The sequence below is a fragment of the Acinonyx jubatus genome, chromosome F2 (assembly GCF_027475565.1).
Source record: "Acinonyx jubatus isolate Ajub_Pintada_27869175 chromosome F2, VMU_Ajub_asm_v1.0, whole genome shotgun sequence".
Lineage (NCBI taxonomy): Eukaryota > Metazoa > Chordata > Mammalia > Carnivora > Felidae > Acinonyx > Acinonyx jubatus.
Genome location: NC_069394.1, coordinates 69,590,813 through 69,605,691, shown reverse-complemented (window position 1 = coordinate 69,605,691; position 14,879 = coordinate 69,590,813). Strand labels below are relative to the sequence as shown.

Below are 14,879 nucleotides of genomic sequence, written 5' to 3'. Positions count from 1 at the left end.
CAGGTACCCTAGACCTCCGGGTGTATGGACTGTTTACGACTAAATAGACTGAGTAGTTAAAACCCATAAAATAATCAAGTTAAGCTGAACGTTCCCCAAATAAGCATTATGTTCTACTCACAAAGAAATTTCAGTTCTGAACAAAGTAACGTATCCAGTGCTAGTCTTGAATTACCATTTAAGCAGGAAAATGGGCACCAGAGCAAGTCAATCCAACCAAATTACCAGTATCAAATGGTTTACCTTCTCACAGGTATTAGAGTATCCCGTTTATTTTATAAAGACTTTTCACTTTAATAAGCTCAGAAAAAATTCTGTCTAAAAAGTAACTCGAATTTACAGACAGTTAATATTTAGTGACCTTTCTAAATAACTTTATTTCATTGCAAAGTAATAGCAGGCACGCAATAGCGGTATTCTGTTTACAAGGTAAAGCTAAAACCATAAACAATTTGATGCCCTAAGTTTGAAAACTCAGACAGAAAACTTTTTAATAAAGGTAATATGTCTAAGAAGAAACAAAATGTACCCTAGCCAACCTGACTCAAGAAACAGAAACTAAAATGGTCATTCAAACATTTAAAAAGTGAAACCTACCCCATACCGTCTCTAATTGTGGGTAAATGACAAAAAACTTCAAATGAGCTCTACTAATCCCCTAAGACTATTCCAAAGAATAGAAGAAATTCCAAAGAAATTCCAAAGAATATTCCAAAGAACAGAAGAAGAGGAAATACTCCTAAATTCATTTATGTGGTAGAATAACCCGGACAACATCACCAACAAAGGAAATTACAGGTCAATTTTATTTACAGATAAACCTATATATAGATATATAGATATAGACATAGATATCTATATATCTATATATCTATATAGATATAAATATAGATATAGATATAGATATATAGATACACAGATACAGATTTTTTTTTTAAGTAGGCTTCAAGCCCAGCATGGAGGCCAATGTGGGGCTTGAACTCATGACTCTGAAATCAAGACCTGAGCTGAGATCAAGAGTCAGATGCTTAACCAACTGAGCCACCCAGGCACCCCTATTTATGGAGATAGTAACAAAACTAATCCAATAATATGAAAAATATGTATTATTACAAGGCTGAATTTTTCACTGAAATGTAAGACTGGTTTTAAATTAGAATGTCTATTGCTATAATTTACCAGTTAAAATATGGAAGAACAATTATATAAATTTCATAAATTAAATATTAAGCCACTGATGCAGAGAAAATTTAGTACTAATCATAATTCCTAGTAAGGGGAAGAGGGCAAGCCAGGGAAGGCAGGGAGAAAGGGGAAAGGAGGAGAAGGAGAGAAGAGAAGGCAGGAGGAAACTATAAACCCATATGCCTCATGAATGCGGAGGCTACTTTTAGGCAACAGGCTTGAACAATGGAATGTGGAAAGGATCCGCAGCGACCACTGAGCAGAATACCAGACAGGCCCACTAGGTGACCCACCTCAAAATATCCACAGGCCCGGACTGACCAATGGACTACTTACAACCAGGCATGGTTACCAAAAAAGGGAAAATTCCATACATCCCTATAACTCCTCACCTCCCCCCTTTAAATACAGCTCCCACCCAGGGTGCCTGGGTGGCCCAGTCAGCTAAGCATCAGATTCTCGATCTCGGCTCAGGTCATGATCTCATGGTTTGTGGGTTCAAGCCCCAAGTCTGGCTCTGCGCAGACAGCACGGAGCCTGCTTGGAATTCTCTCTCCTTCTGTCTCTGCTCTTAACCCCCCCCCCCCCAAAATAAATAAATAAACTTAAAAAATAAAATGAAATAAATACAGCCCCTACCCACTGCTATGTTGCAGTCTCTCCTTTGCTGGCCTGCTTGCTGCTTCCTTGTTCTGCCTCGGGTGAATCATTTCACCACCCGTGCCATAAGCTTCCAGCCTGTAGGGTGACCCAATATTTGGGGAGTCCCATCCAATTGGGAGAGACACCACAATGAACACAGATACAAGACTGTTAACAAAAGATTAGCAAAGAAAGCACAATATACACAAGATATCACATCCAAGTGAGGCCTATTCCAGGAATGCAAGGGTGATTTCTCATTCAAAACATCAATAAAGGGGCGCCTGGGTGACTCAGTTGGTTGAGCATCACACTCTTGATTTGATTTTGGCTCAGGTCACGATCCCAGGGTCATGAGATAAAGCTGTGCATCAGGCTCTGCACTGAGCATGGAGATTCTCTCTCTCTCTCTCTCTCCCTCTGCCCCTGTCTCCTGCTTGCATTCTCTCTCACTAAATTAAATAAATAAATACACCAATAAATATAATTTACCACATTAAAAATAAGGGAAAAAAAAAACCATAGGATCATTTCGATTAGAGAAAAATTATTTGACAAAATTCTCAGCCTAGAAATACAAAGGAATACCCCAACCCAATACAAAGCATCTATAAAACACCTAGAAATAATATTATATTACTTAATGGTGAAAAGCCAAACACTTTTGCCACTAAAATCGTAATAAACAAAGGCAGAATGTCTACATCATTTCTATTCAACATTGTATTGTAGGTCCTAGACAGCATAGTCAGTCAAGAAAATAAATAAAAGATTCACAGATTAGAAAAAAATATATAAAACTCTTTATTCGTACACGACGTGGTACTTACAGAGAAAAATCCTAAGGAATCACTTTTTTGATAAACTAAATGAATTTTTGCAAGGTCACATGGGTACAAATATAAGTTCTATGTCTATATGCTAGGAAGAAATAACAGGAAAATAAAAAAATTTAAATACAATATAAAAGCATCAAAAGCATAAAATATTTAGAAAAATATTTAACAAAAAATGTGTAAGATCTTAACACCAAAAGCTACAAAACAAAGCAGAAATAAATTACAGGCCTCAATAAAGGAATCTATTCCACTGCCAGGGATTAGAAAACTCAATATCACTAAGATGTCATTTCAACTGAACTGGGTCTATACTTTCAATGAATTTTTTTTTTTTTTTTTTTTTTAGTTTTTTAAATTTATTTTTGAGAAACAGAGAGAGAAAGAGAGAGAGAGAGACAGAGCATGAGCAGGGGAGGGGCAGAGAGAGAGGGAGACACAGAATCCAAAGCAGGCTCCAGGCTCTGAGCTGTCAGCACAGACCCAACGCCAGGCTCGAACCCACAAGCCATGAGATCATGACCTGAGCTGAAGTCGGACGCTTAACCGACTGAGCCACCCGGGCGCCCCCCATGAATTCTAATTACAAACCGTAGCATGCTTTAGTCTGTAGAAACTGATCAGTTGATTCTAAAATATACATGGGTATACAAAGGACCTAGAATATCCAGAGCCAGCTCATAAAGAACAACAAAGTTGGAAGATCTACACTACCTGATTTTAAGACTTACAATATAGCTAGACTAATCAAGAGTGTGTGATAAAGGCATTGTACAGACAGAAAACAAAAAGACAGAATAGAGTGCCCAGAGACAGACCTACAATTATGTTGTCATTTGCTTTCTGACCAAGGCACCAAAAGCGATCTAATGATGAAAGAAAGTCTTTTCAACAAATGATGCCAGAACAACCAAATATCCAAATGGAAACACATACACTCATCCAAAATTTATCTGAAATGGATCACAAACCTGAACTTGAAACTAAAACTATGAAACTTCTAAAAGAAAATATAACAGGATAGCTTTGTAACTTGAAAATAGGGAGAAAAGGCAAAAAGAGGAAAAAGAAAATAAGAAAAGTTTCTTAGGTAAGATACAGAAAGCAAAACCCATTAAGAACTAAACATCAATATAAAAATAGTTGCTTTTCAAAATATGCTAGTAAGGAAAAGGTAAGCTACAGCCTGGGAGAAATGACTTGTAATACATATAACTGAAAAGAACTTCTATCCAGAATATGTAAAAATTACGACTCAATAACAAAATTTTTTTTAAAAAAAGCAATAATAGGCAAAAGAAAAAAAACAGGCAAAAGAGGTAAACAGAAACTTTGCAAAAGAAGATAATGTAGATGACCAATGAGCACAAGGGAAAGTACATGATGTCACCAGTCCTCAGGGAAATCGGCAAAAAGCAATTTTAAACGACAACGAGAAGCCACTGACACCCACCAGAATGGCTAAAATTAAGAAGACTGACAACACCAAATGCTGGTGCAGATGTAGAACAAGCAGAAATCCCACACACTGTTGGTGGGAGTGTAAGATATATTGTACAACCACTCTGGAAAATAATCTGGCAGTTTTTTTATAAAACTAAACAAACACCTACCTTATAATCCCAGTAATTCCTCTCCTAGGTATTTACTCTGAGAAATGAAGACATACTAAAAAACAAAAAACAAAACCAAAAACCCTCCAATATTGTAATATTCACAGAATGCTCTTCCTAATAGTCCAAACTAGGAATAACCCACGTGTCCACCAGTGAAAGAAAAGGTCAGCATGCTGTGCTATGGTCACACAATGGACTAGTTGGCAATAAACACAACGAGATACTCATACATGCAACATGGGTAAACCTCAAAACTGTGCCGACTCAAAGAACACTTAAAAAATACTTTCAAAATAAAGTTCTAGAACAGAGAACACCCGCCTGTGGTGAAAAAATACAGTGTGATGATTGCCTCTGAAGGCAGAGGTGGTGGCTAGCAAGGGACTTGAGAGAATCTTCTGGGGTGACAGACATATTCTGTCTTAACAGGTTGGGTCATGCAGAGGCAAACATTTATAAAGACTATTTGAGGATACTACACTAAGATTTGTGTGATTCCCTATAGGCAAACATTCCCTCAGGGGGTGAAAAAAACCCATAAACAAATGTTGAGCCCCAGTTAATGTCAGACACGTGTAAACGTTTAGGAGTGAGGTGTACTGGTGACTAGCACTTACTCTGAAAAGCATAAAAAGACAGATAAATTGATCAGTACAATCTAAAGCAGATATATTAAACGCTAAGCACTGTAAAATCTAGGTGGTAGAGTCATTGTACAATTCTTGTAACTTGGGTGCACAGTCTAAAGGTTTGATGATAAAATATTGGTTTAAAAAATAAAAATATATGAAGTACCCAGGCTAAATGTAAAGATGTATATAAGTTTTGGATAAGATTATAAAAATGAATTATAAGGCTTAAATAAATAGGAAATTATACCATGTTCATGCAGAGAAAGACCTGGTATTCTAAATGTATATTTGCCTCAAATTGTTTTTTTTCAATTTTTTTAAATGTTTATTTATTTTTGAGAGAAACAGAGAGAGAGAGAGATAGACAGAGCATGAGCAGGGGAGGGGCAGAGAAAGAGGGAGACAGAATCTGAAGCAGGTTCCAGGCTCTGAGCTGTCAGCACAGAGCCCGATGCAGGGCTCGAACCCAGGAAACACGAGATCATTATCTGAGCCGCAGTCAGACGCTTAACTGACTGAGTTACCTAGGCGCCCTGCCTCAAATTGTGCTATAAATTCAATACAATTCCAGCCAAAATCCTGAAGCATTTCTCATGAAACTTACTTAATAAGCCGATGCTAAAAGGTATTGTCATGGTCACGGAAAGGTCCCAATAAAAAGCAAGGACAATGGTATAAAGACGAGGGAGAGCACGTGCCTGATCAGATACACTAGAGAGTGACTCAGTGACGTACTGCTCCTACACACTGGGAATAAAACGGTGCCACACAGATATATACACAAAACGGGATACTGCGGATTAGCGTAGATGACACTTCAATTGATGGCGCAGAAAATTTTCATCATCCATTTTTTAAAAATATTGAATCAGATCTCTACCTCACAATATACACAATAAATCTACACTTGGTAGTTTAGAGATCTAAATGTGAAAAGACAAAACTTAAGACATTTTAGAATAAGAGAATGTTTTATGATCCCTGTGTTACAAAGGATGTCTTAAAGCACAAAGGTACAAACCATAAAGTAAAAATTATATTCTTAATACATTAAAGTCTTAAAATTCTGTTTGACAAAATATACTATAGAAAATGACAAGACAAATAATCAGATTGGGAGAAGTAATCAAAAGGTTCGGGATACAGAAAAGAAATTCTACAAATCAAAATAAAAAATACAAAACAAAACAAACAAAAACAACACCAACAAAACACCAGAAAAATAGACAAACTATATGAACAGGAATTCACAGAAAAGGAAACACAAATCGCCGTTCTCTGGAGCAATCTCACTGCGGATCAAGTAAATGCACAAAATAACTGCACTAAGTAAATGCACAAAGTAAAACTGCAAAATAACTACTTCGTACCCACTAAACGTACAAATATTAAACCTCACCAAGTGTTGGTAACGTGGTTGCAGCAAAAAGGAACTGTATCCTCGGCGAGTGGGAGTGTGAACAGACACTACCACTGAGATGGCAGGAGCTAGTTGAGTTTAATATACTCATTTTTATGACCAAAAATCCCAATCTAGAAAAACACTCAGACATATACACATATACACAAGGGGATGGGTAACTACAAGAATGTTCAGAGCAGTAGTGTTTGAAAAAAGAAAACTATAGAAAAGAAGGAAAGTGGTCTTTGACAGCAGGATGGCTGAATAAAAACCAGCACATTCATACAGGGAGGAGCTATATACACGAAACAAAGGGCCAGATTTGGTAGAATTCCAAACAAATGGTGCCAATCTAGTGTGCCAAGTAGGGGCCTATTCACAAAACTTTTCACATGTGCTAAACAAATTTACATTTGTACACGCTATATATGTGTGTGTATATATACACATATATATATATACTTCTTAAGCAGTTTTTATGTACGGCTTTTAACGATAGGTATATCTACACAAATGGATGCATAGTATACAATGTCCAACATGACCTTATATTACACATTTATCTGCATGCCTATATATTATACATTATAAAGAAATACAGGAAAATAATTATCACAAAATGTGTAAGAGTGGCTGGGAAGGGATAACACAGGAGAGGAGAAACCGAGAACCTGGTAACATTTTATTTCTTCACCTGGATAGTGGATATATCCCACTGCATTACTCTTTATACCTATTTATAGGTCTTAAAACATGCAATATTTCAGAGAGAGAGTTTTAAAGAACAGTACATAGAAATATGTGAATTCTAGAAGTTAGCGAGATGGCTCACTGACAAAAAGGATGAATTAATTTATAAAACTCAGTAAATGACGATCATTCGAAGCAACTTGATTCAAAGAATGGAAAAGTGAAGTTACATGCTAGATACACTTTCAACAAATATTTACAACACAGATTTTTATTAACTGCTCCTAGATAAAATTTACATGTGAACCTAAGGCCAAAGGGCTTTCCGGTATAAGTTTTCAGGAAAAGTGAAATATAAGACAGCGTGAAAAATGAGGAGGAGGAGGGGAGGGAATTATGTATATCAGTGACATGATAAACGAGAAACAGAAGTTAGGGGCACCTCGGTGGCTCAGTCAAGCGTCTGACTCTTGATCGCAGCTCAGGTCATGGTCTCATGGTTTGTGAGTTCGAGCCTTATGTTGGGCTCTGCACTGACAGTGTGGAACCTGCTTGGGATTCTCTCTCTCCCTTCTCCCTCTGCCCCTCCCTCCCTCACACTCTCTCCTTCTCTCTCTCAAAATAAACAAATAAATTCATTTTTTTCCCTTAAGAAACAAGTGAGAAAGCATAACATCAAAACAACACCGAGTTTACACCATACTGGTTATTTATCAAACAATATTCTCTCCCTTTAAAATGAAGGCTGGCTTCCATACAGAATGAGTCACTGGGTTAAATGTGCAGGCACATTTGTGGGAGAGAAGTGCTGGCATTTCTCCAAGTACTGCAATAGTGCTTTCCACTCTGCTTTAACTGGACACCCTCCTCCACCACCCTAGCCCCACTTGACTCACCACCCCTATCTGCTTTAGAGCACAGAGAGCATCTATGGCAGATGATGACAGTTCTACTACAGCCAGAATGACGAGGCAAAGCCACCTGGATCTCACAGGGAGCCAAAGACCAGCCCAAATCCTTCAAAAGTTCTGATACACTATTTTTTTAAAAGATTTATTCACCAAGTAAATTCAAAACTTCCTGAGTCTAACAGCTTAAGTGTAGCAAATGTGTCCTCAAGTGTCATCAATCTGATGAGAACTAAACTGCATTCAGTGATTTCCCAGTAAAAGATAACATCAGCCAAAGGTAACCAAGACACATCCCTGAAAAACAAATACAAAATGCAGACCAAATGCCTGAAGCTCCCTCACTGCAGGAGAATCAAATTTAAGAAAAATAAATAAGTAATGAATGAATGACAAGAAAATACCATCTTGGCTCCCAGCACTACTAGAAGAACGAGAAAGGTTAAAGCACAGGACTCCAGAATATACGCCTACAGTTGACAGACAGAGAACAAAGAAATGAACATCGAGTCTTGTAGCAGACATGGCCAGAACTGTAGGACCAGGGCCGAACCAGACACGAATCCACCCAGACAGACTCACACTCCTGCGGGACAGCTGAGCAGATACTGGGGCAGCAGATACTGAAACATGACAGTGAACCCAAGCACCCCCATATCTCCCGACAGGTGACTGATGCTTTTCCCCCAGAGACTGGAGTAAATTGTAGAGGGGCTCTAAATACATTCCAGTTTTATTAAAGGGAAGTTAACTAAAAACTTTTTTTTCTGTATCTTAGTACAAAAGATACTTAGTACAAGATACAAGATCTTAGTACTAAGATACTTAGTACAAAATGAAATCAAACTACTTAGGAGATGCAGAAGTCTCTAAGACACAAAGTTGCATATTTTCATATTAAAAACAGTGTGCTGGAGTAGTGTCAAAAGACTAAAATGTATCCGAGCTCCAGTATAATAAAAGAATGTAACACATCTCCACGGGATTGGAGAGTAAATCAGCAAGTGGAAGGTTGCTGTGCAAAGAGCATACTTTCACCCTCAGAGATAGAAAACAATGTGTCAGGTGATACTCCAAGCCACAGCATAAACACTATTGCTAGGACAGCAATCCTACTTAAATGTGCTAACAGAACATATTAGAAAATGATTTCTTTTTCAATCATAAAAAAATGCAAGCATGCAATGACCTGCTTAGCTCTGCAGCCTTATATTGACCACCCTTACCACTAGAGACACTTTAATGAATGTATCTGAGAAACACAAAGGCACAGAAGATCGGTTTGAGGGCTTTTACAACTATGAAATGAAAGGAGAGAAGAATTCTTCCCATCTGGAGAGACTGAGATAAGAGATTCTGAGAGAGACTAGCTATACAGGTCTTAAATGGACATAACTCCAGGTTAATTGACTCCCAACGTACATTCCTTTCTAGAGAAAAAAGAAAAAAAAAGTTAGTTATTCTACTGGGACCAGTGAGCTCAGGGGTTAAACTTCTGTACTAACTAAAAATAAGATAGACAAACCACTTGAGCCTTTTTCCAAGTTACTTTGTTGCTAATTAGCAGAAAATGAAAACTTCTCCTTTTCTAGTAATCTCTCTGCCACAAGGGATTTTAAAGAAGACTAAAATAGACATCTCTCCTTTTACTTCCTACAGGTTAATATGTTTGTTCTTTTAAAAATGTGTTCAAGAATTCCCTCAGAACATCTTTTAGTCCTTGGTTTCATATGATCTGACCAGGCTGAACAGAATGCCGTGCAACTGGACACAAACTAGCACCCAGTTCTTGCAGTAGAAGAGTTACGGCCTTGCTATCTTTTCATCCCAGAATGACTAAGGGAGGGTTAAGCAACTGGCCCTAACTGATAACATTTGGATAAAGAAAGGGAATTTCATGAAGGCCTCTGAATTCAAGGGAGCCAGAATGCAATCAGCAATGTGTCTATGTTAACTGAGTAGTCCAAGAGATACAGAAAGAACGAAAGAAAGAATGAAAGAAAAACGAAGGAAAGAAAGAGCAAATTTCTAAATGATTAGTATCCATCAAATGAATCTGTGAAAGCATACATTTTACAGATAATACATGAATGCACTTAATTCTAAGATAAGCTAAACACTGCTACTAGAAGCCAACTCTACTGAATTTCAAAATCTGTTAGAGACCTTGAGTTCAATGGCTACTAGTCTTTAAGTTGCTGCCCATCAATACTTCTGAATATGTACAGAACTGACTAAATGAAAAACTAAGCGGTGTTATATAATCTGAAACTTCAAACTGAAAGAGCAAAACATATTCTACAGTGACATCTACCGGTAAAGGGTAATGTACTAGCCTGACACGACTAGACAAACAGATGTTTACATCCCTCTAGCATGTTACAAGAAGCTACAGGGAAAGACTTAATGATCCTCAAAAAGGAAAAGCTAACCAAACAAAAACACTACACATACCAGTGTCTGTAAGCTACAAACTAAGCCCAAAAGGCCATCGTGATCCTTCCTAACCAAAAATGTTCCAATCAGTAAATCTGAAATAGGTTTCCCCTGGCCCCAACTGGCAAGTTAAACTTTAAATGCTAGTTAAAGGCAGTATGTCCACTTTGCTCATGTTTATTTTATATTTTATTTTATTTTTTTAATTTTTTTTTCAACGTTTATTTATTTTTTTGGGACAGAGAGAGACAGAGCATGAACAGGGGAGGGGCAGAGAGAGAGGGAGACACAGAATCGGAAACAGGCTCCAGGCTCTGAGCCATCAGCCCAGAGCCTGACGCGGGGCTCGAACTCACGGACCGCGAGATGGTGACCTGGCTGAAGTGGGACGCTTAACCGACTGCGCCACCCAGGCGCCCCTATTTTATATTTTAAAGAGTAAAACTGAAAAGGTAAAATTGAGCTCTGTATGAAACTAGACATTTTATTAGTTTTCAATTTAAGTCGAAAATGTAAATGAAAAGCAGACAGTTGCTTTAAAAACTCTGCTCTATAAACCCCTACGTCCTAAACATTGCTTGTCAATAAAATCTGCTCTATAAACCCCCTACGTCCTAAACGTCACTCGTCAATAAAAAATCTGCTCTGTAAACCCCTACGTCCTAAACATCACTTGTCAACAAAATGATCACAAAGAAAGAGAGAAGGCCAGAGAATCACTTTTTCCCTCAAGTGCATGTTTCAAAGTCCTCCCCCCATACTTTTACACAAAAATTGAAGAAACAATGTTTAATGTGACCAATGTCATCAACTTGAGACTGTCAATGCAAAACATCTCAAAAAACTTACTATTTGAGCCCATGTACTCCTCAAATTAAGATTTTAAATGAACTATTTCAAATACAATTTTAGTCAAATTCAATTGTTGATGTGAAAAAAAAAAAGCATTTATTAGATAAACTATTGTAGTATGCCACAGACACAGCCAGAAAGGAAGAGATGATCTGCAGAAGGAAATGGATGGTCTATTTCAACTCTAAAATTCCCATAAAATCTCCCAAATTAGAGGACCCACAATTCGAGTACCATGGTCCTAGTGAACGAATGACAGAAAACTTGAGTTCTAGCCTTGGATCTTCCATTAACTAGCTGGGTTTCCAAGACCCATGCAAATTATACAACTTTTATGGAAATTAATTTCCTCATCTATAAAGTTAGAGAAGGGAACTGAATGGGCCTTACGGTAATGCCACTGCTAAAGTTTCTTCAGCTTCTATGATTTCCCCAGCAGATGAGAACAGTTTGAGAATCCACGTCTATACCTCAGTGACTCAATAAACAACAAAAAGGAAGTGGGCTTAATGTTTCAGGTATAACCTGCTGTAAGCAAACAATATAAACAGGATCACACTTTCACACTGTAGTGTAACTGCCTAAGGCTGAAAGAATCCTTGTTTCCATGTCCAGTGGTTCTACCTGGCCCACAGTCAGAAGTCTGTATTTACTACAAAATATGGTTACAGAAAAAGAATACTCCTCACGTAACATGCAAGACCCCCAATATCAACTTTTTAAATGTTTTGTGTTTTGTTTCTGTAATATAGTTACTTTTCTCTTTTACATATTCTTTTTTACATACCAGGTCTTTCCATGACAATTATGAAATCAGTGTGAACAATGCTTAAAAGGCTACATATCCTCAAATATGGACAGGGCTAGCTCTTAAATATTTGAATGTGAAAGTCAGAATATATTAACTTAGGTCATAACATTTCCTAAACTTATTATCTGCCTGTTAAAACTCACTCAGTGGGGTGCCTGGGTGGCTCAGTCGGTTAAGCGCCTTGGTTTCAGCTCAGGTCAGGATCTCGGGGTTCGTGAGTTCGAGCCCCACGTCAGGCTCTGTGCCGACAGTGCAGAGCCTCCTTGGGATTCTCTCTCTCCCTCTCCCTCTCTCTCTCTCTCTAAATAAATAAATTAAAAAAAATAAAACTGGTTCAGTTATTGAACCAGTAGAGGTGGAAACACAATATACATTCCCCAGTACTAATTCTAACCCAGTAATAGTCTATCTACAGTCACTTCCTCAGATGCAATCAGCCCTCTCTACCCATGAGTCTGAAGGGCAAAATGGAACAAAGATGTGCTTCGCTTGTAAACAGCTACAGAAAACTTCTGACAACAGTTAACATTAACAATTAACAACTAACAGTCTTGTTCATCAGTGCTACTGCTTGGTGTTTAGGCTCTTCTCATTTGGAAATTTTTTCATGGGTAGCCAAAGCCACCCGGGACCGTTCATCTACTCTTCTGCCCATCTAAGCACTGGCCGGCATTTAAGGACAAGTGACAATGGAACACAAACTTATGTCAAAAGTGAATTAATATGCTTTCTTTTTAATTTTTTTTATTTTAGAGAGAGAGAGAGCACACACAGGAGCAGGGGACAGGCAGAGGGAGACAGGCAGAGAGAGAGAGAGAGGAGAGAGCTTGAGAGAGGGAGAGGGAGACAATCTTAAATAGTTTCTACAACCCTGGGATCATGACCTGAGCTAAAATCAAGAGTCTGACTCAACCAATGGAGCCACCCAGGTCCCCCTAATATGCTTTCTTTGAACTTCAAATTGTGTGTATCTTTTTCCATTTACAATACAAGCATTAGCTTTTAGAGTCTAAGTTTGTGCAATGACTTTAACTGCATTACGTTCACCATTTAAATGTATTCATTCACTCATTAATTAAATATTTATTGAGCATCTATTACCGTCCGGGACTATTCTAGGAGTTGGGAATAGGAATCAACCAGAGGAGGCGGTAAGACAGGAAGACAGTACACAGGAAAATAAGATACTTTCACAAAGTGGTAAGTGCTATTTAAAAAATAATTCTTTGAAGCATGACTATAGTCATCTGATTTATTTTCTTTACGTATGAAACGATTATGTGTAGACCTCAGAAACAAAAAGTCTAAATCATTTCAAAACGGTCATCTGCTCGCAGTCGTACACATGTGTATTGCAGTTTCAATATCCTAAGTGAGCCAAGGAAGTATAAAAGAAACTGAGAACCACTGAAATATGAGATGAAACAGATTTAAAACATCTGCACTGTTCTCTTTGCTGGGTAAGCACATGGAGGAAAAAAGGTGAATACCCAACATATTTTTTTTAAAAAAAGAGAAGACAAAGTGAAAAAATAGCAAAGTTCACCCGGTATTCTACGATACGTTAAAGGCAACTACAACGCATGTTAAGAAAGCTACATAAAGGCAAAAATATTGAAAATAATTTGCAAGTACATTCAAATCACTCCCTCCCCCCCACCCCCCGCCTACACACACACACACACACACACACACACGAGTATTATTCTTTGAGCTGCTCTTAAAAGCTGCTGGTTTGGCAGGAACTTATTTTCTCCGACTTTGGCTCGTGTCCAAACTCTCCAAAATGTGCAAGGCAAAAAAGGTAGACTGGCTCCCTCACTCCCATCTTTCATTCCACGCAAAGCCAAGCAAGAGCAGATCAATCACCTCCCTCCCGGCGGCGCCCTGCAGGTGAGGGGTCAGCCCGGAAGGGGCTCCCCGGCGCGACCAACCCAAGGCCGCGGACCCAGCTCCGCCCGGCCCCTCGGGTCCGCCCGCCTGCCCACGGAGCGCGGCCTCCGCCCCGCGCCAAAAGGAGGAGCGACGCGGAGGATGGAGGAGATGCACGGCGGGATCCGGGGAACTGGAACCGCAGCTCCCGCCGCCCGGGCCCCTCCTCCCAGGGGGCCCCACTCGCCCTCCCCGGCACGCCTCCTCTGACCTCTCCGGGCCCCCGGGCTGCTACTGCTGCCGCCGCTGGTGCCTGCGCCCGGGCTGCCGCTGCCGGAGCCACTGCTGCTGCTGCTGCTGCTGCTGCCGCTGCTGCTGTTGCCGCCGCCGCCCTTGGCATTCTTGCGCGGGGCCATTGCGCGCACTACTGAAACGGGTGAGGGGTGGGGGGCTCCCTCAGTGGGCCGGGACACCAGAGGCGCGGGGGCCGCTGACGGCGGCCGGCGCTGCAGCGGGTGCGGGCCGCCGCTCCTGCAGCTGCGCCTGGGTCTCGGCACCGCCCGCCGCGCCTCCGAGGACTTTCGCCCGCGTGCCGGCTGCGCGCGCCCAGCACTCGCGTGCGCCGAACCTGTGACTCCTTCCCCAGGCGAGAGCGCGCGGCTCACAGGCCTCGGTCACGCCCCTTCCCGCCCGAGCCCCGCCTCGGGGAGGCTGAGTGACGGGGGTGACAGCCAATCACAACGGCTCCTGCGAAAGGGTGGGACCCTGCCGTGCTTCCCCGCCCCCTGCAGACTTGGGGCTGTTCTGGAGCGTCGCAGCCGCCTGTGAGCGCGAGCCGCCTTCGACTTTCCAGGCTGTCTGGGTCCTTTGGAACGTGGCAAACGTGGAAGCCAAGAGGGCTCTCGCGAGCGTTGGCGGACCCTGTAAGATCGGGATGGATGGGGCGGGGCGAGGAGGCGGGGACGGCGGACACGTGTGCTGCGTTCACACCCGGCGC

At 40.4% G+C, this 14,879-nt stretch overlaps 1 protein-coding gene across 8 annotated transcripts in view; it reads right to left on the bottom strand.

The window, feature by feature from the left end:
• Positions 1-14,555, bottom strand: part of ASPH (aspartate beta-hydroxylase) — a 222,546-nt gene extending 207,991 nt beyond the window's left edge. For 3 of the 8 annotated variants that reach the window (XM_053208011.1, XM_053208014.1, XM_053208016.1), the window contains exon 1: positions 14,154-14,539. In XM_053208011.1, coding sequence (XP_053063986.1) covers positions 14,154-14,298 — 145 coding nt within the window. In that variant the 5' untranslated portion in view covers positions 14,299-14,539. Of the gene's footprint in view, positions 1-14,153 lie in introns of all 8 variants that reach the window. The other 5 variants (XM_027042929.2, XM_053208017.1, XM_027042930.2 and 2 more) reach the window with 5 other exon arrangements.
• Positions 14,556-14,879: the final 324 nt, after the last annotated feature.